At 42.9% G+C, this 21720-nt stretch overlaps 1 protein-coding gene across 1 annotated transcript in view; it reads right to left on the reverse strand.

Moving 5' to 3' along the window:
* The window catches only part of OPTN (optineurin), a 38049-nt gene that overhangs the window by 4955 nt on the left and 11374 nt on the right, over positions 1–21720 (reverse strand). The window contains exons 5-15 of the mRNA XM_017874684.1: positions 20949–21131; positions 18078–18151; positions 15404–15538; positions 12489–12588; positions 10575–10690; positions 9124–9273; positions 8663–8756; positions 8391–8395; positions 6737–6890; positions 2254–2384; positions 859–938 (exon numbers count right to left, since the gene is read on the reverse strand). Coding sequence (XP_017730173.1) covers positions 859–938; positions 2254–2384; positions 6737–6890; positions 8391–8395; positions 8663–8756; positions 9124–9273; positions 10575–10690; positions 12489–12588; positions 15404–15538; positions 18078–18151; positions 20949–21131 — 1222 coding nt within the window. The remainder of the gene's footprint in view (positions 1–858; positions 939–2253; positions 2385–6736; positions 6891–8390; positions 8396–8662; positions 8757–9123; positions 9274–10574; positions 10691–12488; positions 12589–15403; positions 15539–18077; positions 18152–20948; positions 21132–21720) is intronic.

Raw genomic sequence — 21720 nt, forward strand, 5'->3', positions numbered from 1 at the left:
TTTTTTTTAGTAGAGACGGGGTTTCACCGTGTTAGCCAGGATGGTCTCGATCTCCTGACCTCGTGATCCGCCCGTCTCGGCCTCCCAAAGTGCTGGGATTACAGGCTTGAGCCACCGCGCCCGGCCTGAAATAGATTTTAAAGATGGGGTAAGAAGTCACCAGAAAGAGACGGGAGGAAGACAGGAATACGCATAAGAAAAGGGTGTCTATGTGAAGGGCACTAATACAAGCAAATACAGGCTCTTGGGACACGTTCAAGGGGATGATTCAGTCTGGCTAATATCTGTAAGAGAACAGAGGGAGACACGGTTTAAAAGTGTGGCTGTAGGCCGGGCACAGTGGCTCGCGCCTGTAATCCCGGTACTTTGGGAGGCCGAGGCAGGCAGATCAGTTGAGGTCAGGAATTCGAGACCAGCCTGGCCAACACGGTGAAACCCCATCTCTATTAAAAATACAAAAATTAGCAGGGTGTGGCAGCGCAACCTGTAATTCCAGCCACTCAGGAGGCTGAGGAAGGAGAATTGCTTGAACCCAGGAAGCAGAGGTTGCAGTGAGCTGAGATCTCGCCACTGCACTCCAGCCTGGACAACACAGCGAGATTCTGTCTCAAAAAAAAAAAAAAGAAAGAAAAGAAAAGTGTGGCTGTGCCAGGCACCCTCTGGCAGGGTGAAGGGTCTGGTCGGGATTTGGTGGGTAATGGATGGAGACAGGAGAGCTGTGGAAATGAGATTGACGGGTGCTGTATTTTTGGTGCCTTGATTTGGAATCCATTGTAGAGAATGAAGTGGAAATTTTCTTCAAGCATCTTTTTCATAGGATAGCTATTTCCTGGAAAGCCAGGATCACACAGGACTTACCTCTTTGAACAAGGTAAGCCTGCTGGTCGGGGTCACTTGTTCTCGCCCCATGACGACTCTGCATCTCCATCAAGGACTGCCTGCCGGGATGAAAAGCAACACGACGTGTGATGTTCTACGACCCCGAAACATGACAATGCTGAGCAGACAGTCAACAGAAGTAGGGGAAAAAAGACTCAAACTACACTGCCAAGGTTCATAAAAACCAGACTAATTCTAGTTTTAAATGCTATTGGCACTAGGAGACTACGTTGTGAAAGTAAATAATTACGATTAAAAATATCAGGAAATAACCCAGCTGTCATCAATAGGAAACAGATCAGAAAGAAGTGGCATACTTATGAATCAAAATACAGCAATGAAGTATAATAAATTACATCCGCACATATCAACAGAGAGCTCAAAATCACAATATTATGTAAAGTAGGTTGGAGAACAATACCTATAGTGATCATTTTGTAACTTAAACACAGAGAAATCAATATTATCTGGTTTTGAGATGAGATTTAGGGGGGTGTGTGCGTGTGATATGTAAAAGTATAAAACAGATGGGGAAGCTACCCACCAAATTCCTAACAGCACAAGGTAAAGGAAGAAAGGAATATAATGATGGATGGGGAACAAAGGAGACTTCAACTCTATCTACAATTCCCTTTTTCCTTTAGTAAAAAAATACTTGGAGCAAATACAAGCAGCTGTCAATGCAGGATGGAGTACATAGTAAAGTCTGTTATTTTATTCTCTGTATTTTGCTGTGTTTTATAACTTTCTCAAAATAAATTTCTAAAAGTCAGAAGTAATTTTTGGCAGTATTTTTTAAAGTATATTCAGGAATTTAAAGTGCTATGAATATTTTATCCATGACAATGGCAAGATAAGCTCACCAGGACACTCGACATTATTGTTACAAGTGCATGATGGCACGCACTTGTAGTTCCAGCTATTCGGGAGGCTGAGGCATGAGGATCACCTGAGCCCAGGAAGCTGAGGCTGCAGTGAACCAAGATCATGCCACTGCACTCCAGCCTGGGTGACAGGAGTGAGACCCTGCCTCAAAAAACAAAACAACATTTTGAAAATCAAAATCCTTGCTTATCTAAAAGCAAGGAGCTTGATCAAGCTCCCACAAGTCTCTGTCAAGCTTTCCTGTTAAGACAAACTAAGTGTTGGGAACATGGTCACATGAAGCGTAAGTGAAGCAATTATTATTTATTTTTCAGACAGGGGACTCGCTCTGTCACTCAGGCTGGAGTGCAGTGGCGCGAACACAGCTCATTGCAGCCTCAACTGACGCCGAGCTATTCTTATAGTTCAAATCAGGAGTGTCTTTAGACAGGCACCCCTTCTCCAGCCATGCTGATGTGAGCTCTGGGTCCTCCTCTGTCTTTTCCTTACCTGCCTCCATCTTCGAAAGCATCATTCTCTTTCAGCAAAACTGCCAGCTGCAATGCCAGTTGCTCCTTTTCCTCATGAATTTTCTCTCTTGCTGCTCTTTCAGCATGAAAATCAGAACAGTAAACTTCCATCTGTTAGAGGAAAAAAAGATACAGAAGTTAGTGCCCAGAAGAATGCAGATTCTCTATAGTGTTTATGCCATGAGGCGGTAGTGCTGTATCCTTATTGAACAATAGCGCTTGTGAATCACAGATGCATCATCCTGTGAGAAAACAGTATAATGACCACGACTTTCCAGGTACATTCCAATAGCAGATACAAGCTGTGTTTGTGTGTGTGCTTTAAACAACAAAATCCCACAACTGTACTGATATAGGTAGTTTAAATACTGTAGGTACCATTAATTCAGCAAAATTATCTGGACTTTTAGATAATAAACAACTCAGGATCAACTTAATACAATAAATGGCTTATTCATTCTGCCAGGTGTATTTATGAAAGCTGGTCTTAAGCTAAATTTAAAAGAATAATCATCACAAATAGATGCTATTTATTAAATTCCAAACATGTGTGAGGTCCTATGTTGGGTGCTTTACATTTACTCTCTTACTTTACCTTAAGAAAAATCCTGAGAATATAGAATTGCTATCCCCATTTTACAAACTTAATGGCTCTTCATCTTGGGAAAATTTGTTAAGTGGCCAACTCAGCATTTGAACCTGACAGAAGACCATTTCCCATGGACTTTTCCACATTCAATCCACGTCCCTGTGTGTCACCAGCATCCTAAGATGGCTACAGTGATCCTTGCCTCTTGGTATTCATCACCTTGTATGTTTCCCTCTCACAGTGAATAAGGCCAACCTGTATAACCTCTAGGATACTGCAGAAGTGATGGTGTACGGCTTCTGAGACTAGGTCACAAAAGACACTGTCACTCCTTGCTCTCTGGTGGATCACTTGCTTTGGGGGAAGCTAGCTGCCATGACATGAGGGCACCCAAGCATCCCTCTGGAGGGGACCACATGGTGAGGAACTGAGGCCTCTTGCTGACAGCCTGGGCAACATGGCAAAACCTCATCTCTACTAAAAATACAAAAAATTAGCTGGGCATGATGGCATGCACTTGTAGTTCCAGCTACTCAGGAGGCTGAGGCATGAGGATCCCCTGAGCCCAGGAAATTCAGGCTGCAGTGAAGCACGATCATGCGACTGCACTCCAGCCTGGGTGACAGGAGTGCGACCCTGTCTCAAAACAAAACAAAACAACATTTTAAAAATCAAATAATTATTTTAAAATCATAAATAACAAAACACTTGATAGTGTTTTAATATTTAATGATGTCAGCTAACTGAGTGAACTGTTCCATTGGTACTGGAATTTAATACTAATTTTTAACTTTCTATGTTTAAAATGTGCTTTTCAAATTTGCTGGTTCTGAGATATAAATTATTATCCATTATTTTAAAAGTAGAATTAATAAAAATCTAAATATTCTATCAAAACTATAGTTACTTAAAAGTGTGTAATAAAGAGATCGTTTTAAGGGATTTCCTGTCAATTGTGAGTGGTTCAGCGTCTCACAGTGTCGGTGACAGATCACGGGTGCTTCGGAGTATGACTTAAATTCGATTTAGTCTCACTTCTATCACTTAACTAGCTTTGAGCCAGTAAGAAAAGAGTCTCTGTTTTGTCCATTCCTATATCCCCGGCAGTAAGAACAGTGTTTGACATATTATAAGTGCTCAAAAAAGGAGTTATTGGGCCGGGCGCGGTGGCTCAGGCCTGTAATCCCAGCACTTTGGGAGGCCGAGGTGGGCGGATCACGAGGTCAGGAGATCGAGACCATCCTGGCTAACACGGTGAAACCCCATCTCTACTAAAAAAAATACAAAAAATTAGCCGGGCGTGGTGGCGGGCATCTGTAGTCCCAGCTACTTAGGAGGCTGAGGCAGGAGAATGGTGTAACCCCGGGAGGCGGAGCTTGCAGTGAGCCCAGATCGCGCCACTGCACTCCAGCCTAGGCGACTGAGCAAGACTCCATCTCAAAAAAACTANGCAGAGTGGAAGAACCCCATAACATGAGTTACCTAAGCAAGGAAATGCTCTGAAGAGCTGAGAATGCAGGCTGAGGCTCTATTAAAGCTGTAAGTACCAGTCAACTGCCTGCATTTCACAGGGGTCAGCTACTCTGGGTAGTTGGTGATAATGAGTCTATACGTAGGGAATAACAAACTGCTGACATTAGTATATCAAAAACTAACATGTTTACCTTCATCAGATTGGCCAAGGTTTTTAAAATAATACAAGAATATGAGGACATAGGAGCGCTTATCTTGTGGTGAGAGTATAATTTTGGTTAGGCATTTTTGGAAGACAGCTTGGTAATATTTATTTAACTGGAAAATGGACCTAACTTATGATCCAGCCATTCAACTTGATGCTGGCAGGGCACAGTGGTTCACGCTTGTAATCCCAGCACTTTGGGAGGCTGAGGTGGGCGGATCATGAGGTCAAGTGTTCGAGACCATCCTGGCCAACATGGTGAAACCCCATCTCTACTAAAATAACAAAATTAGCCGGGTGTGGTAGAGCACGCCTGTAGTCCCAGCTACTCGGGAGGTTGAGGCAGCAGAATGGCTTGAACCTGGGAGGTGGAGGTTGCAGCAGTGAGCCGAGATCACGCCACTGCACTCCAGCCTGGTGACAGAGCTAGACTCTGTCTCAAAAAAAAAAAAAAAAAAAAAAAGAAAAAAAGTTTGATGCTTTATAATAAGACAGCATGGTACCAGAGCAAAGATATATGAGTAGATCAATAAAAGAGAACACAATCCAGAAACAGACTCATGCACATGCTGACACAAATTATGATGAAGAGGGCAGCAGAGCACTTAAGAAAAGATGGCTTAAATGGTTCCAAGTTAACTGGATATTCATATAGGAAAAAAATAAATATTTACCTTTACCTCACTTTCTATACACAAGAGCCAATTTCAAATGGTTTGTACATCTTAATGTAAAAGGTAAAACAACAAATTTTTTAGAAGACAACAGAGGGAGTATCTTCCTGGCCTTGGAGTAATAAAAGTTTCTTAAACAGGACACAAAAAGTACTAATCATAAATGAGAAGGCTGATATACTGGACTACCTTAAAACTAAGAACTTTTGTTCCTCAAAGAACACCTTTAGGAGAGCGAAAAGGCAAAAATAACTGACAAGGGCTTATATGTGCAGTATACACAGAAGTCATTACATTTTTTTAAAAAGCCAGGCCAGGCGCAGTGGCTCATGCCTGTAATCCCAGCACTCTGGGAGGTGCAAGTGGGCAGATCACCTGAGGTTGGGAGTTTGAGACCAGCCTAGCCAACGTGGTGAAACCCCATCTCTATTAAAAATATAAAAATTAGCTAGGAATATTGGCACGTGCCTGTAGTCCCAGCTACATGGGAGGCTGAGGCAGGAAAATCGCCTGAACCCAGGAGGCAGAGGTTGCAGCGAGCCGAGATCACACCACTGCACTTCAGCCTGGGCGACAGAGCAAGACTCTGTCTCAAAAACTGAACCAAAAAAAAAAAAAGGCAGGCTTGATCAGGCACTTCACAAAAGAGGATACCTCAAAGGCCAAAAACACTTGAAAAAGGACTCATTCCCATTAGTCATCAGGGAAATGCAAATTAAATGAGATACCACTACATACCCTCCAGAGTGGTTAAAGGAAAATGACTGATAATAGAAGTGTTGGTAAGATGCAGGGCCATGAAAACTCCGTCGATGGGAGTGAAAACTGGCCCAGTCACTTTGGGAAATGGTTTGGCATTACCTGTTAAAAGTGAATGACAAGGCCGGGCACAGTGGCTTGCGTCTGTAATCCCAGCACTTTGGGAGGCCAAGGTGGGTGGATCACCTGAGGTCGGGAGTTCGAGACCAGCCTGACCAACATGGAGAAACCCCGTCTCTACTAAAAACACAAAATTAGTTGGGCCTGATGGCACATGCCTATAATCCCAGCTACTAGGGAGGCTGAGGCAGGAGAATTGCTTGAACCTGGGAGCCGGAGGTTGCGGTGAGCCGAGATCCCGCCATTGCACTCCAGCCTGGGCAACAAGAGTGAAACTCCGCCTCAAAAAAAAAAAGTGAATAACATGCAGAGCCTATGATCCAGTGACTCCACTCCTAGGTGTGTAGCCAACAGAAATATAAAATATCCACATGTGAACAGAGCAACATGCACAGGAATGTCTTAGCAACATCAATCATAATGCCACAGACTGGAAAGAATCCAACTAACTACCTACTAAATGCAGAACGGATAAGATCCACTGAACACTTTCCAAATGTTTCCATTTTAAAGTTTTAATACATTCATGGGTGAAAAAAATAAAAAATAGAAAATTATAAACATTCTAAACACCATCACTTTCCCATGCAAGAATACAGTCAGGGCTGGCCTCACTCAGCTGGGGTTTCAGAAGGTGCCTCACCTGAGCCCTGAGGACGGTCATGGTTTCCAGGTCCTCCTCCTGCTTGGCGATAGTTTGCTTCATCTCATCCATTTGCAGCTGTTTGGAAGCCAGAGCCTTCTCTGCCAGTTCCAGTTTTTCACTCAGTTCCTTTAGCACTGCCCTGTCCACTTTTCTGACTGAAAAGAAACACTGATTCTAGGAATGGTTTTGAAATAATTCTGCCTATTTCAGTAAAATATTAGAAAAAGGTTTATTTTTTTAATTATCAGCTCTGGCCGGGTGTAGTGGCTTATGCCTGGAATTGAGAGGCTGGAGCGGGAGGATCTTTGAGCCCAGGAGTATGAGACAAGCCTGGGCAACATAGTAAGATCTGTCTCTACGGGGGGGGGGGGGAGAAAAAATGTATCAGCTCTAACTAGTCTGTTAATCAGCAATGCTAACTTATTCAGAAAGTTGTACTTAAGTTGTGGTTTACAAATAATGAGTTCCTGAACCAAGAAGGTAACACTAAAATCAGGGATACAATAACGAACTCCAATCTTGATAAGGCTGTGACTTGTTGATACTGTTATTTTTCCACTTGTTACTCTTTCTGCCTAAAGTCAGTGGAAAACAAGAAACATGTTTTAAATTTAAAATTATTAGGTCAAAGAGAGGAACACTACTCTATTAAATAAATAAGTGACAAACTGCTGGGCACGATGGCTCACACCTGTAATTACAGCACTTTGGGAGGCTGAGGCACGTGGATTGCCTAAGCTCAGGAGTTCAAAACCATTCTGGGCAACACGGCAAAACTCCCTCTCTAAAATAAAATAAATGAAAACCAAAGAGTATATTTACAAGGCTAAAAATTCAGAGATTCCTTCTAATTCTCAAGCTTCTGTGATCTCTAAACTATCACACCATGCTGGCATTATTACTAATTTATTTATTTAATTTTTTTCTTTTTTTAGAGACAGGTTCTCACTCTGTCCCAAAGGCTGGAGGGCAGTTGCGTGATCACAGCTCACTGCAGCCTGGACCTCCTAGGCTCGAGTGATCCTCCTGCCTCGGCCTCCCAAGGAGCTGGGACCACAGGCACGAACATCACACTTGGTTAACTCTATTTTTGGTAGAGGTAGGGCCTCCCTGTTGCCCAGGCTGGTCTCAGACTCCTGGGTTCAAACGATCCCCCAGCCTTGGCCTCCCAAAGTGCCAGGATAACAGGCATGAGCTACCACACCTGGCCCACTATTATGAATTTAAACTGCAGGCTGATGATTCCAGGGTCCCAAATGTACTGACAGCAGGTACGCTGGCCTTGCATAGTTCCACAAGACAGACGGCCCTTCCTACCCAGAGGAGCCCATGCTCTTAGCTCTCCTACAAACCTACCCTTAGAAACACTAAGTGCAAGGCCAGGCGCGGTGGCTCAAGCCTGTAATCCCAGCACTTTGGGAGGCCGAGACGGGCGGATCACGAGGTCAGGAGATCGAGACCATCCTGGCTAACATGGTGAAACCCCGTCTTTACTAAAAAATACAAAAAACTAGCCGGGCGAGGTGGCGGGCGCCTGTAGTCCCAGCTACTCGGGAGGCTGAGGCAGGAGAATGGCGGGAACCCGGGAGGCGGAGCTTGCAGTGAGCTGAGATCCGGCCACTGCACTCCAGCCTGGGTGACAGAGCAAGACTCCGTCTCAAAAAAAAAAAAAAAAAAAGAAACACGAAGTGCTTCATCCCTGACCATAGGACGTTAACACTGTCTTTGTACACAGTAAAGCACATTACACATAAGTGGAACATCAGAAGGTATAAACCCTAGACGCAAGAAATAATGAGACACTAGAAAACAACCTTTGAAACCAGACTTAGTGAAGGATTCATGCAAGTATTTTATATACAAAATCTTCAAGAGTTTCTGTTCATTACTAGGCTATGGAAATAATTTTTTTTCGGTGAATACCTCTTTTCTTGTTAGCTCCTCAATCGTTTTCAACGCATGATTATGTTCTTGAAGAAGCTTGTTGTGTGTCAACTGTAGCATGGCTAATTTGGACCTATTAAAAAAGATATTAAAAAATGGAATCCTCAGGAAAATGTCATAGAAACGTATAGTTCTGCCTCCCAACCTTCTGAACACTCAAGTAGAAAAACCTTCTCGCCTACCTTTATCATCCCACCACCTACTAGCATTTCTTACTCTCAAAAAAAATTTTTCTGAAAAATCAAGACAGAGTGCAAACAATCAGCATAATTTTATTATGACAAAACTTTTAAGCTTTATCCCCTCTGAGAAGTCTCCTAGGACTCCTTCAGATAAATGAAAAGAAATTTTAAAATTGATTCTCAAATCTGAATTCCAATCCGTATAGGCAATTCTCCCTCCTCTACCCCGTCGCCGCCCTTCTGACTTGGCATACTCACTTTTCATCCTCCGTTTTAGCCTGTTCCATTTTGATTTCTGAGAGCATGCTTTCCACTTGTAACTCTAACTTTTTGTTAGTATAAACAAGCTCTTGCTTTTCATTCAACTCTGATGGAGTTGCAGAATTTTTCCTTTCAAGGGCCTGACACCTAAGAAAGGTCAAGGTTTCATGAGGATAAACAATGCTCCTTTCTGACTCAGTGGCTTTTAAACAAATCCCAAGGTTATGTACAATACAAGAATTTTAGGGCTGTAGGGTTTATGAATGCAAAATAAAATACATAATCCTCCTTGCTTCTTTACTAGACCTGACCATATTTCTGAACCCTTACGCCTAAACATCAAAAAGTACAGATCTAAGCTCACACGCAGTACTGTCCTCTTTGAATAATTGTTTTAACTAGTCATACAGATACATCTTCAGTATTTACACACAGACCACAGTAGTAATTAGCTAAAGGTGCTTCTCATGTAGTGATGCATAGATATCTTTTATATATTAAAAAAAAGTTACAGGTTCTGTCCATTGCAAAGACTTTAGTTTCTGACAAAGGTTCAATAACGGAAAAAGGAAGTTTCTCTAAGTCTTCTTAAAGATCGGAAAGATAATTTCAATATAATACAAATAAATGACAGCTATGCACAAAGCATTAATGCCCAGCGCATTAGACATACCATTTAACACAATGTATATAGAAGAAATTAGAACACACAATTTCCAAATGACAAGACAGGCTCAGAGAAGTGAAATAAACACCTTGCCCAACACAAATAAGTTGTAGACCCACATGTCAAATCTAGGTCTGTTTGTCCAAAGTCCTTAGTTGCAGCTGCCACGTTACCATAATACTATAGAGTGTTGGGAATTATAACCTCAAGAAAACACACACACCTCCGTATTGGGCTAGAAACATGTTTGCCAATGAATCCAATTGAACAACATCAACTTAGGTTTGCTAAGTTTTGGGTAACTTCTTACATCAAGAGAAACAAGCAAATGCCAAACTCTCAATCTACATGTTAGCCTGAAATAATTAACTGATTGAAATGATGAATTGAAATTGACCTTTTTCCAAATAAATAAATGTCACTCAAGATCTTTATGCTCTTTTCATCTTTCTTTATGCTTATTCACATCACTGTCCTTGGCTTAAGTCAAAAACAGGAAAATTAGCTCACAGCTTTGTAGAGATCTCACACAGGCTCCTACATTTAACAAATACCCCTAAGAGGTAGAATTAAAGTTCTCCAGTCCCCATCCCCTCATATTACAAGTATTTCATGTTCACACATTAACTGGAACATTAGTATTTTCTGAATTCGTATTTTAATTAGCTGTCCGTTTTTCTTTTAGTTATAACATAGTAAAAAAACCTATGTTTTTATATAGTAGCATACTTTGTAAAAATGTGTATTTCAAAGGAGGATAAAACTGCTCTTGCATTCTTACTTTTCTTGAAGTCTCTTCTTCATGAGCTCGGCTTCACTGAGTTTTGTATGAGCCTCTTGAAGCTCCTTAAACAGAGACGTCACCTGAAGGTTCAATGCTTCCACTTCGCTTCCAACCTATCATACGGGAAATCCCAAACATATGTAGACAATTATCATCAGAGATTAAACAAACCTCTTTGGGAGAAAACAGTCTCAGCCATTAGCAGCCAATTAAGCCTGGCTGGTGAACTGATTCAACTTTGACAATACCCCAAACATCGTGTAGGAAAAGAATGTTTTGGATACTTGGTACTTAGTTTGCTAAGCTTTGGGTAACTTCTGTTTCCTAACAAAGCATGAACTAATCAATTTGGATGCACTGTGATAATGAGTTTACCGCTATTAAAATGAACCCTGGCCAGGTGCGGTGGCTCACGCCTGTAATCCCAGCACTTTGGGAGGCCGAGGCGGGTGGATCACAAGGTCAGGAGATTGAGACCATCCCGGCTAACACGGTGAAACCCCCGTCTCTACTAAAAATACAAAAAATTAGCCGGGCGTGGTGGCGGGTGCCTGTAGTCCCAGCTACTCGGGAGGCTGAGGCAGGAGAATGGTGTGAACCTGGAAGGCAGAGCTTGCAGTGAGCTGAGATCGCGCCACGGCACTCCAGCCTGGGTGACAGAGCGAGACTCCGTTTCCAAAAAAACACCCTATTCCAGGTTCAGAGATCACAGACCACAGAGGTGTCAAAGCACAGTCCTATCTATCCAGCTAACAACTTGCCCCCATACTCCCCAGTGTATGTTTCTAGTTTACTTAACTATTTTGTTGTGCAGCCTTTTCCTGGAAGCTCTATAATTTTTGTAAATGAGTTTCTGATGCCTTGAAAGACCACACTTCCCTGCTACTGGCTGCTGAATTAGTTTCAGTCAAACAGAGAACTTTATTCATTGGTGGTCTCTTCATCTGTTTTCTAAATATTCTCTCTCCTTTCAACAGTAAGGTCTCAAATCTCCTGGAATATGGTAGGCATTCAACGTACATATTTGTTGAATAAATTAATTACCTGAAGTGAGTATTTTATGTAAATGCCTTTCACGTGGGCCACTATGGCCATCAACCTTCACGGCTTCATTAACTTCCCTAAGCTGAAGACTCTCTGCAGACTCGAAGGCACCTCTCAATTACCAGACAATACTGAACAAGATAACACTGAACCTTTGTTTCAAACTACTTTATTCAAACCAGTAAAGGGATAGAACCCAAATCTTTCAATTCTCCCTCAAATTTCTGAGTCATATCCTCAAATTATCTCGTTATAAAGTGGACAAAATTCCTTTTTCATACAGTAGGCTTCTTCATTGAAGGGCTGAGGAGAAGAAATCAGTCAAGAAGAGACATAGGAAATGGTTTTGTAGAATACTGATAGAAATACATCTCGCAGTCAGGCGCAGTGGCTCACGTCTGTAATCCCAGCACTCTGCGAGGCTGAGGTGGGAGGATCACGAGGTCAAGAGATCGAGACCATCCTGGCCAACATGGTGAAACCCTGTCTCTATTAAAAATACAAAAATTAGCCGGGTATGGTGGCGGGTGCCTGTAATCCCAGCTAGTAGGGAGGCTGAGGCAGGAGAACTGCTTGGACCCGAGAGGTGGAGGTTACAGTGAGCTGAGATAGTGCCACTGCACTCCAGCCTGGTGACAGAGTGAGACTCTGTCTCAAAAAAAAAAAAAAAAAAAAAAAGAAATACATCTTGCTACAATTGACACAGACCAGGACAAGGAAATATAAAAGGAATAGATAGATAATATTCAACATCAACATGATTTCTGTATTTCTAAAGCAAATAACACATCACGAGATTCGAATTCAGTGGCTGGACTACTCTTATGTGTGTGGGTGTGACAGTGGCCATGGAATCTTCGGACTCACAGTCTCCGGGCCTTTCTCTTCGTTCTCTTTCTCTGTGCTCCCCTCTGTCTGGGTTTCAATCTCAGAGCGATTACTTGCTTTCTTTTCAAAATCTGAAACTCTGGAAAATCACAGAAGGTAGAAAAGTTACTTTCTCTTTGGCTTTAAGAGAAATAGCAATTACAGAAGCACTAAAAAGAACATTGTTTACAACTGGGACAAAGGATCAGGGGTTTTCAAAATCTCTACACATTCACTATATTAGCATTAGTTTTATTTTTCATCCTAAAATTGACTAGAATTGATTCACAGATGAATACACACAGAGGTAAAAGGCAAGTGTAACTTATCTTGAACACCATCTGTTTTCATGGAACTGTACTATGCAGCAATGTTTTGAAATTGTTTTGTCTGTGTTTACACACGTGGATGCATGTGTTTTCCATGAACATGGTATCTCATTTATAAGAATTCAGTAGAGAAGGAAAGACTTTTCCTTTTAGGACACAACTAAGTTTAAAAGTCACCGAATAAACAACAACAAAAAAAGTAACACCATTCTTAACACCAAATCATAACCACAGGAAAGCCATCCCAATCCAAACGAAACAAGAGAGACTGTGGTTAAAGATAATGGGTTAAATGTATGCATATAATTTTTTTCCCAGCCCAAACTCTACTAAAAGGACTTTCAAAAAGCCATGTGCCTACAGTACCAAAGAAAAGGGGAGAGGAAATCATAGTAGGAAAATATGGAATGGAAAGTAGGAATAGGTCTGAGTGGGGCCTTACCAGCCCAAGAAGGCCAACCTTTGAGCCAACAGTAGGGAGAGCCAAGAAGCAACCAGATTCACATTGTGGGAACTCCAGGACACTCAAGCATGAGTGACACCAGGAACCTCTGAAAGTGATGACAAAGGTGGGGCCTTAGCTTTCCCCCTAAGATTAGGAACAAGAAAGGATGCCTGCTCTCTCCATTTCTATTTAACACTTTTTTTTGTTTTGACGGGATAATCAGGCAAGAAAAAGAAATAAAAGGCATTCACACTGGAAAAGAAGAAGCAAGTCTATCTCTGCAGATGACACAATCCTGAAGATGGCAATTCTCCCCAAATGATTTGGGGATACAATGCAATCCCTAGTAAGACCCCAGCTGGCTTTTTTCACAAATTAACAAGCTGATCCTAAAATTCTTATGGAACAGCAAAGAACCCAGAAGAGCCAACAGTCTTTAAAAAGAAAAACAAGGCACACACTTCCTCATATGGTTAGGCTGTGTGTCCCCACCCAGATCTCATCTTGAATTGTGATCTCCATAATCCCCACATGTCAAGGGAGAGACCAGGAGGAGGTAACTGAATCATGGTGGCAGGGTCCCCCATGCTGCTCTCGTGATAGTGAGTGAGTTCTCACAAGATCTGAGGGTTTTATAAATGTGTGGTGGGGCCTCCTGTGTTCCTTCTCCTTCCTGCCGCCTTGTGAAGCAGGTGCCTTGCTTCCCCTTCGCCTTCTGCCAGGGTTGTAAGTTTCCCAAGGCCTCCCCAGCATGCTGAACTGTGAGTCAGTTAAACCTCTTTCTTTTATAAATTACCCAGTCTCGGGCGGTTCTTTATAGCAGTATGAAAACGGGCTAATACACTTCCTGATTTCAAAACTTACTACAAAGCCATAGTACTCAAGACATTGTGGTGCTGGCATAAGGACAGACATATAGATCAATGACATGGAACTGACAGTCCAATGAAGTTGACTCCGGTATCACAACATACATGGAAACAAACTCAAAATGGACCGCAGGCTTAAACGTCAGAGATAAAACTACAACGTTTTTTTTTTTTTTTTTTTTTTTTTTGAGGCGGAGTCTCGCTCTGTTGCCCAGGCTGGAGTGCAGTGGCCAGATCTCAGCTCACTGCAAGCTCCGCCTCCCGGGTTTACGCCATTCTCCTGCCTCAGCCTCCCAAGTAGCTGGGACTACAGGCGCCCGCCACCTCGCCTGGCTAGTTTTTTGTATTTTTTTAGTAGAGACGGGGTTTCACCATGTTAGCCAGGATGGTCTCGATCTCCTGACCTCGTGATCTGCCTGCCTCGGCCTCCCAAAGTGCTGGGATTACAGGCTTGAGCCACCGCGCCCGGCCAACATTCTTTTCTTTTTTTGGAGACGGTGTCTAGCTCTGTCTCCCAGGCTGGAGTGCAGTGGCGCGATCTCCGCCCACTGCAAGTTCTGCCTCCCCGGTTCATGCCATTAGAGACGGGGTTTCACCGTGTTAGACAGGATGGCCTTGATCTCCTGACCTTGTGATCCGCCCGCTCGGCCTGGGCGGCAGAGCGAGACTCCGTTTCAAAAAAAAAAAAAAAAAAAAAAAAGAGAATATAAAATAGAGGTACCATATGACCCAGCAATTCCACCCGTAACGATATACCCCAGAGAATTAAAACACAGGTCCAAGCAAAAACCTGTACACAATGTTCACAGCAGCATTATTCATAATAGGTAAAAAGTGGCAACAACCCTAATGTTTATCAACTGATGAATGAATTAACAAAATGTTGTATATATGGATAATGGAAGGTTATTCAGCAAGGAAAAGGAAGTACCGATACATGCTACATTGAAGACGAACCTCAAAAACATTATGCTAAGTGAAAGAAGCCGGTCACAACAGATCACAGACTGTATAATTCCATTTATATGAAATGTCCAGAATGGCCAAGTCTATAGAGACAGAAAGCACATTGCTTGGAGGAGCAAACAGTGAGTGCCGTTTGGGGGAGAAAATGTTCTAAAATTATATTGTAGTAACAGTGGTTGCACAATCCTGGGAATATTCTAAAAAACACTGAAATGTATACTTTAAATGAACTGTATGGTATCTTAATCACACTTCAGTAAAGCTGTTTTAAAAAAAACACATATTTCAAGTTAACCGATTTCATACCTTTCTTTGGCCTCCTTGAGTGCAATTTCAAGTCTCTCCACCTTCTGATTCCCTTCCCTTAGGCACAGCAGGAGCTGGCTCACAGTTAACTCCTCATGTTCCAAGTAATTCTTGGCCCCCTCTGCAGATCTGCTCCTATATTTAGAAAATGCCATGGTCAGTATAAAGGTTAAAAGGTTTTCATCAGAAAAATACCAAAGCCTAAGAAGAGAGTAACCCAATATAACTGGGACCAGCTTAAAGGAATTGCTTTCCAGAATATTCTCCAACTAATTCTCAACTAGTGAACAAGCACAGCTGGTCCTGGGACCCCAGTGCCAAGCTCCTCCATGCTTCCTAGGGAAGGAGTGGAGACTCAGTGAGGCTCTGGAGAGGCCAGCCTTACACTGCACACACCCACTTCCTCCAAACAGTCACTGTGTACCTAACACCAGATCACAAAACCCACGAACAGTTCAGCAGAAGCAGCTGTGGCTGAAGGTGGCAAGCCTTCCAGGGATCTAGTCTCAAAGGGGACTGCAGTCAGACAAAAGATACAGGCACATTGTACAGACCACTGGCCTTTCTCCAAGTTAACAGAGACCATCACAGCTTAAGTCAAGGAGAGAAAACCTTTTTCACTTGCAGTTTCAAATAATGAGAGCAGAGAAATGGAGGCGCTGTTGATACATCAAGTATTTTTCTCAATTTCAAAATCTGACTAAATCAAGAGACACATCAGTGACAAACAAAATCATGATCACTGTTACAAAACATGAGGGATGACTATGATGATGCTAACGGCAGCTACTCTTTGAGTCACCGACTAGGGTTCACATAGCTAATAAACAGCCAGAATTAAATCCCAGTTTCCAGGACTCCAAAGCTCCAACTCCAAACCTGGAAATCAATCTCAGAGTAATTACGATACTCACAAATGGTACAGAACTGTTATTTTAAAAATAGCCATGTGGGCCGGGCGCGGTGGCTCAAGCCTGTAATCCCAGCACTTTGGGAGGCCGAGACGGGCAGATCACGAAGTCAGGAGATCGAGACCATCCTGGCTAACACGGTGAAACCCTGTCTCTACTAAAAAAAACTACAAAAAACTAGCTGGGCGAGGTGGCGGCGCCTGTAGTCCCAGCTACCCGGGAGGCTGAGGCAGGAGAATGGCGTGAACCCAGGAGGCGGAGCTTGCAGTGAGCTGAGATCCGGCCACAGCACTCCAGCCTGGGTGACAGAGCGAGACTCCGTCTCAAAAAAAAAAAAATAAAATAAATAAAAATAGCCATGTGGCTTAAAGAGGAAGTGGTCTATGCACCTGGATATGAATGATGAGGAAGTGGCTTTGAAATTTCAACCAGGACTTTTTTATTTGCCACTACTTCCAGGAACGTCTTTGAATATTAAAAAAGCAATTTGGTGGAAACGTGAAGAATTTTTAACCAAAAAAGGGAATTACTTTCGTTTATGCCAATTACTCTGACGAAAGAATATTATCTAATACTTACTTTCTTCCTTATACAAGGGCTTAGAAACATAATGGAAGACAATTTTTTTCACATTTTGGAAGTCATTCTATATGCACATTCATCAAGTTATACAAAGAAGGTTTTAAAAATCTATCAGATGGCCAGGCACAGTGGTTCAAGCCTGTAAATCCAGTACTTTGGGAGGTTGAGACAGGCGGATCACTTGAGGTCAGGAGTTCGAGACCAGCCTGGTCAACATGGTGAAACCCTGTCTCTATTAAAAACATAAAAAGTTAGCTGGGCATGGTGGCAGGCACCTGGAGTCCCAGCTACTCGGAAGGCTGAGGCAGAAGAATCACTTGTACCCGGGAGGTGGACGTTGCAGTGAGTTAAGATCGCACCACTGCACTCCAGCCTGGGTGGCAGAGTGAAACTCCATCTCAAAAGAAAAAAAAACAAAACAAACAAAAAAAAACTATGAGATAAGAGATGCTCAGAGATCTTTTCAGACAATTGTCTCTTGAATAGATGATCACAGGAGTAAGCAGCTTGCAGAAGGCAAGCTAGCAGTCTCCTTGGTGAGCACTGCTCGCAAGAGTCAAGAGGTTCAGGCACTCAGTTCTAGGTCTGCCTCCCTCCCCAAGGCCCTGCCACTATTTAAGACATCTGTTTCCTCACATCTACATGGGACAGATACACTTGAGACTCCACAGATAAGAAATCTGGGTCCTTTCAGGCGACATCCACAATGACTGAGAGTGCTATCGGTCATTGTTACAAAAGATGTTCCAGTATTGGTCATGCCAGCTTATAACTGGGGAGTAGCAGGGAAAAGAAAATGAAAATATTTCACTTATGGAAGCTGGGCAGGCTGGTCTGGGTCAAATGACACTGGGGAACCAATGAGCAAACATGTCTCATTGGTTTGACTGAGAACCAGTTTGCTTTCACTTTTCGTCTGCTGGAGGTGAGACACCACTAGAACAGAACAGTCAGGGTGAGCCAAACGGGAACCAAACAGTTTTTAATCTCTGCCAGTTTGAGCTGCAGCATTAAATAGCATTCAAACCAAATATTCTTGAAAGGTCCTGGTATAAATCATAAAGAAGTTACTTCCTCAGGTCACTACATTTGACCTCCAGTGACAAGCACCCAGTGATAAGCTCCCAGTGACAAGCCTGCCCAGCCTGTCTGCCTGGGAGCTCGAGTCTTCCTTCACATACGTGCCAATGGTGACTGTTCTCGTGGGCCCAGGACTATGCTTGATTTCTTTTACTGACCCTTCTGCTTCTCCTTCCTGTAAAAACAGAAACGCACGGGATTTAACACAATATGTCTGCAAGACAAATTCTTTGTCAAAAGAAAAAAAAGACAAAAGATGAGTTTTTGTGACATGCAACCCAAGGAACATTCAGATGTGCAGTGTTTAAACTGGGTGGCTCCAATGGAATGGAAACGTACCTTCCCCTCACCCGGCACACCCTGTTGGGATTATAAATATCCCGGCTAAGGCGTGAAGGTCAGTTTCCTCTCGCCATACACATTCTACCCGACTCCGTAAACATGAAAGCTTATCTGCTCCTCCCTTTCCTTGGCAGTTCTCTCTTTCTCAAGGTTAAGGTCATGCAGAGCTGGTGACAACTCCACATATCCTTCTCAGACAGTCCTTTAAAATGCAAAATGCTAGAACTCACTGAGGTAAAGTCAAAAAAGAGACAGTTTCTGTGAATGAGATTCACAAAGCGCCATCTTGGCCAAGTTGGTTCCCGTTAGAAATTTGTATGCACCGCAGGTCACTTAGGGAACAAGAAGTCCAAGACCCACAGGATTTGAAAGACATTTATATTCCAATAAGTTCCCAGGGAAAATCTTCAAAATGCACAAAGATGGTTCCCTATATATTATGCATATAAATATATATATTAGGATCATATTTAGATATAGGAAATATAGATATATAAATATATGTTAAATTTGTAATTATAATTTATGTAATTATTATATATAATATAATTATATTACATATAATATATTCATTATAATAATATAAATATAGATACATCTATTATACAAAATACAGATACATTTTTTTTTTCTCTGCTTGAGCCCATGGGGTTCTAGATATTTTTGGTATTTCTTCCTAAATCTTGGGCAGTGTTTTACAGTTCACAGAAGAAAAGCAAGCAAAACATGTTTACACTAAAAATAACTTGTCACTCATCTGACAGGGAGAATGAGATGCTAACCATGCACCCTGAAGGAAGAAGCTTCATTTGTAAACTTCTCATATGCTGTTGGGTTTCCTGCAGTTTATCGGTTATTGACAGAAGCGTAAGGGTCTTTGGTTAAACTTCTGTCTCAGGCATCTTCGATCACTTGCAGAAAGGGTACTCTGACAAAATATGCTTTTCAATTGACATTTTCATTCTCTTGATTTTGGCCACTAAAATGTATGAGGGGGCATGGATGGCAGGTTATTCAGAGCCGTTTCCTAACTCTAGTGCAGCAAATAAAGCAGAAGGCAAAGACAGTCACACACTCATATGTCAGATATAACCAGCAGGTGAGCTTTTTTGCAAGTTGCTCCCCACTCCTCCTGACTTACCTACAATGTACATTTTTCTCTTCCAGGGACACAATTTTTTTCTTTTCTTTTTTTTTTTAAATTTAAAGACAGAGTCTTGCTCTGTCACCCAGCCTGGAGTGCAGTGGCACAATCATGGCACACTGCAGCCTCTCAAACTCCCGGGTTCAAGTGATCCTCCTGCCTCAGCCTCCTGAGTAGCTGGGAGTACAGGCGCATGCCAACGTGCCTAGCTAACATTTTGTAGTTTTTTTTTGTACACACAGGGTTTCGCCAGGTTGCCCAGGCTGGTCTTGAACTCCTGGGCTCAAGCGATCCTGCCTCCTCAGCCTCCCAAAGTGCTGGGATTACAGGCATGAGCCACTACACCTGGCCAGCCCCTTTTCCTGTATCAGATATGTACTCGGACTCCGCGGAAGTGAGTACTACACTGGATTGCAGATGATATGATCCTTGTTTATCTTTCTCCCTATCTAATCTCTGTTAGCACAATGAAGGAGAGGGCCCCACCTGGTGCATCGACCTGCTCTGCTCTTCAATAGGGCTGCCCCTGCAGCCAGGCATAGTCGTAACAAATGCTTCTCAAGAGCTTAGGGCCTCCTCGCTTAGCCCACTTCATTTTGGGTTGTGGAGATATTTGATTTTGATAGCAATGGCTTCAAACTCAGTTCTCAGAGGTTCCTGAGTAGCTGTTGTGGAAAGGGAAGGAAAAGCCAGGACACTCCCTCAACCTACAACCAGAGCAGTTCTGCTCTTTCTTCTCTTCTTTTTAATACACCAGCGTTCCTTGTACCACTTCGTTTGAAAAGAGGGTTCCGTTGGCCAGGCGCAGTGGCTGATGCCTGTCATCCCAGCACTTTGGGAGGCCAAGGCGGGTGGATCACTTGAGGCCGGGAGTTTGAGACCAGTCTGGCCAACATGGCAAAACCCTGTCTTTTTTATTAAAAATACAAAAAATTAGCCAGGTGTGATGGCATGTGCCTGTAGTCTCAGCTACTTGGGAGGGTGAAACACCAGAATCTCTTGAACCCCGGAGGCAGAGGCTGCAGTGAGCTGAGATCGCATCCCTGCACTCCAGCCTGGGGGACAGAGTGAAACTCCATCTCAAAACAAAAAAGAGGATTCTGTTGTTAAAAAAACGTTTGCCGCTCCCTTAAGTGAACTGCGGAATACAGCTTTGAAATCTAGTTTGAAAAATGACAGAAAGTTCATGCTTGTGTGAGTTTTTTCCTTTTCAGGTCAGTCACAAAAATGTTCAATTTGCCAGGACATGATGAAAAGAAAAGACTACATCTTTCATCATAAAAGGTAATTAATATTTTTCCATTTTAGCTATCACAACCCTTATATGCATTATGCTCTACTTAAAAAATGAGAGCCAATTTATCTTTGCTACACTGGAATTTCCTCAATCCTTGGCTTGTGTTGACAAGAAAAAGTGGTATTTGTTTCATCTTTCCAGGTGAGGCTTTATAGTTTGCTCAAAACAAAAATAAAACCAAAAACTTACAGCCATCCTAATTTCAACAAAGGAGTCTTCCGAGGAGCCGCTGGAGTTCAGTTTGAGCTGCAGTTCAGACACAATGCCCAACAGGTCTGCCTTCTCTGCTTGTAGCCTCGCCACCTGGGTCCTGAGCTGGTCCTTTTCCTGCTCTGCTTCTGCCCTGGGAAGCCTGGAGTCATCAGTGGGGTCCTGGAGATGACAAGGAGTAAAGTGAATGAACAGATCAATCTAAGGCCCAGCACCATGGGCTCATGCCTGTAATCCCAGAGTTTTGGGAGGCTGAAGCGGGAGGATCCCTTGAGGCCAGGATTTTGAGAACAGCCTGGGCAACATAGCAAGACCTCCATCTTTACAAAAAATTTAATAATTAGCCAGGCGTGGTGGCACACACCTGTAGTCCCCATTACTTGGGAGGCTGAGGCAGGGAGACTGCCTGAGCCCAGGAGTTCAAGACTGCCAAGACCCTATCTCAAAAAAAAAAAACAAAAGCCAGGTTGGGCACGGTGCCTCATGCCTGTAATCCCAGCACTTTGGGAGGCCGAGGCAGGCAGATCATGAAGGTCAGGAGATCGAGACCATCCTAACATGGTGAAACCCCATCTCTAATGAAAATACAAAAAAATTAGCCAGGCGTGGTGGTGGGCGCCTGTAGCCCCAGTTACTCAGGCGGCTGAGGCAGGAGAATGGCATGAACCCGGGAGGCAGAGCTTGCAGTGAGCTGAGATTATGCCACTGTATTCCAGCCTGGGTGACAGAGCAAGATTCCACCTCAAAAAAA

Source organism: Rhinopithecus bieti, unplaced genomic scaffold (assembly GCF_001698545.2).
Source record: "Rhinopithecus bieti isolate Rb0 unplaced genomic scaffold, ASM169854v2 scaffold_1012, whole genome shotgun sequence".
NCBI classification, from domain to species: Eukaryota; Metazoa; Chordata; class Mammalia; order Primates; family Cercopithecidae; genus Rhinopithecus; species Rhinopithecus bieti.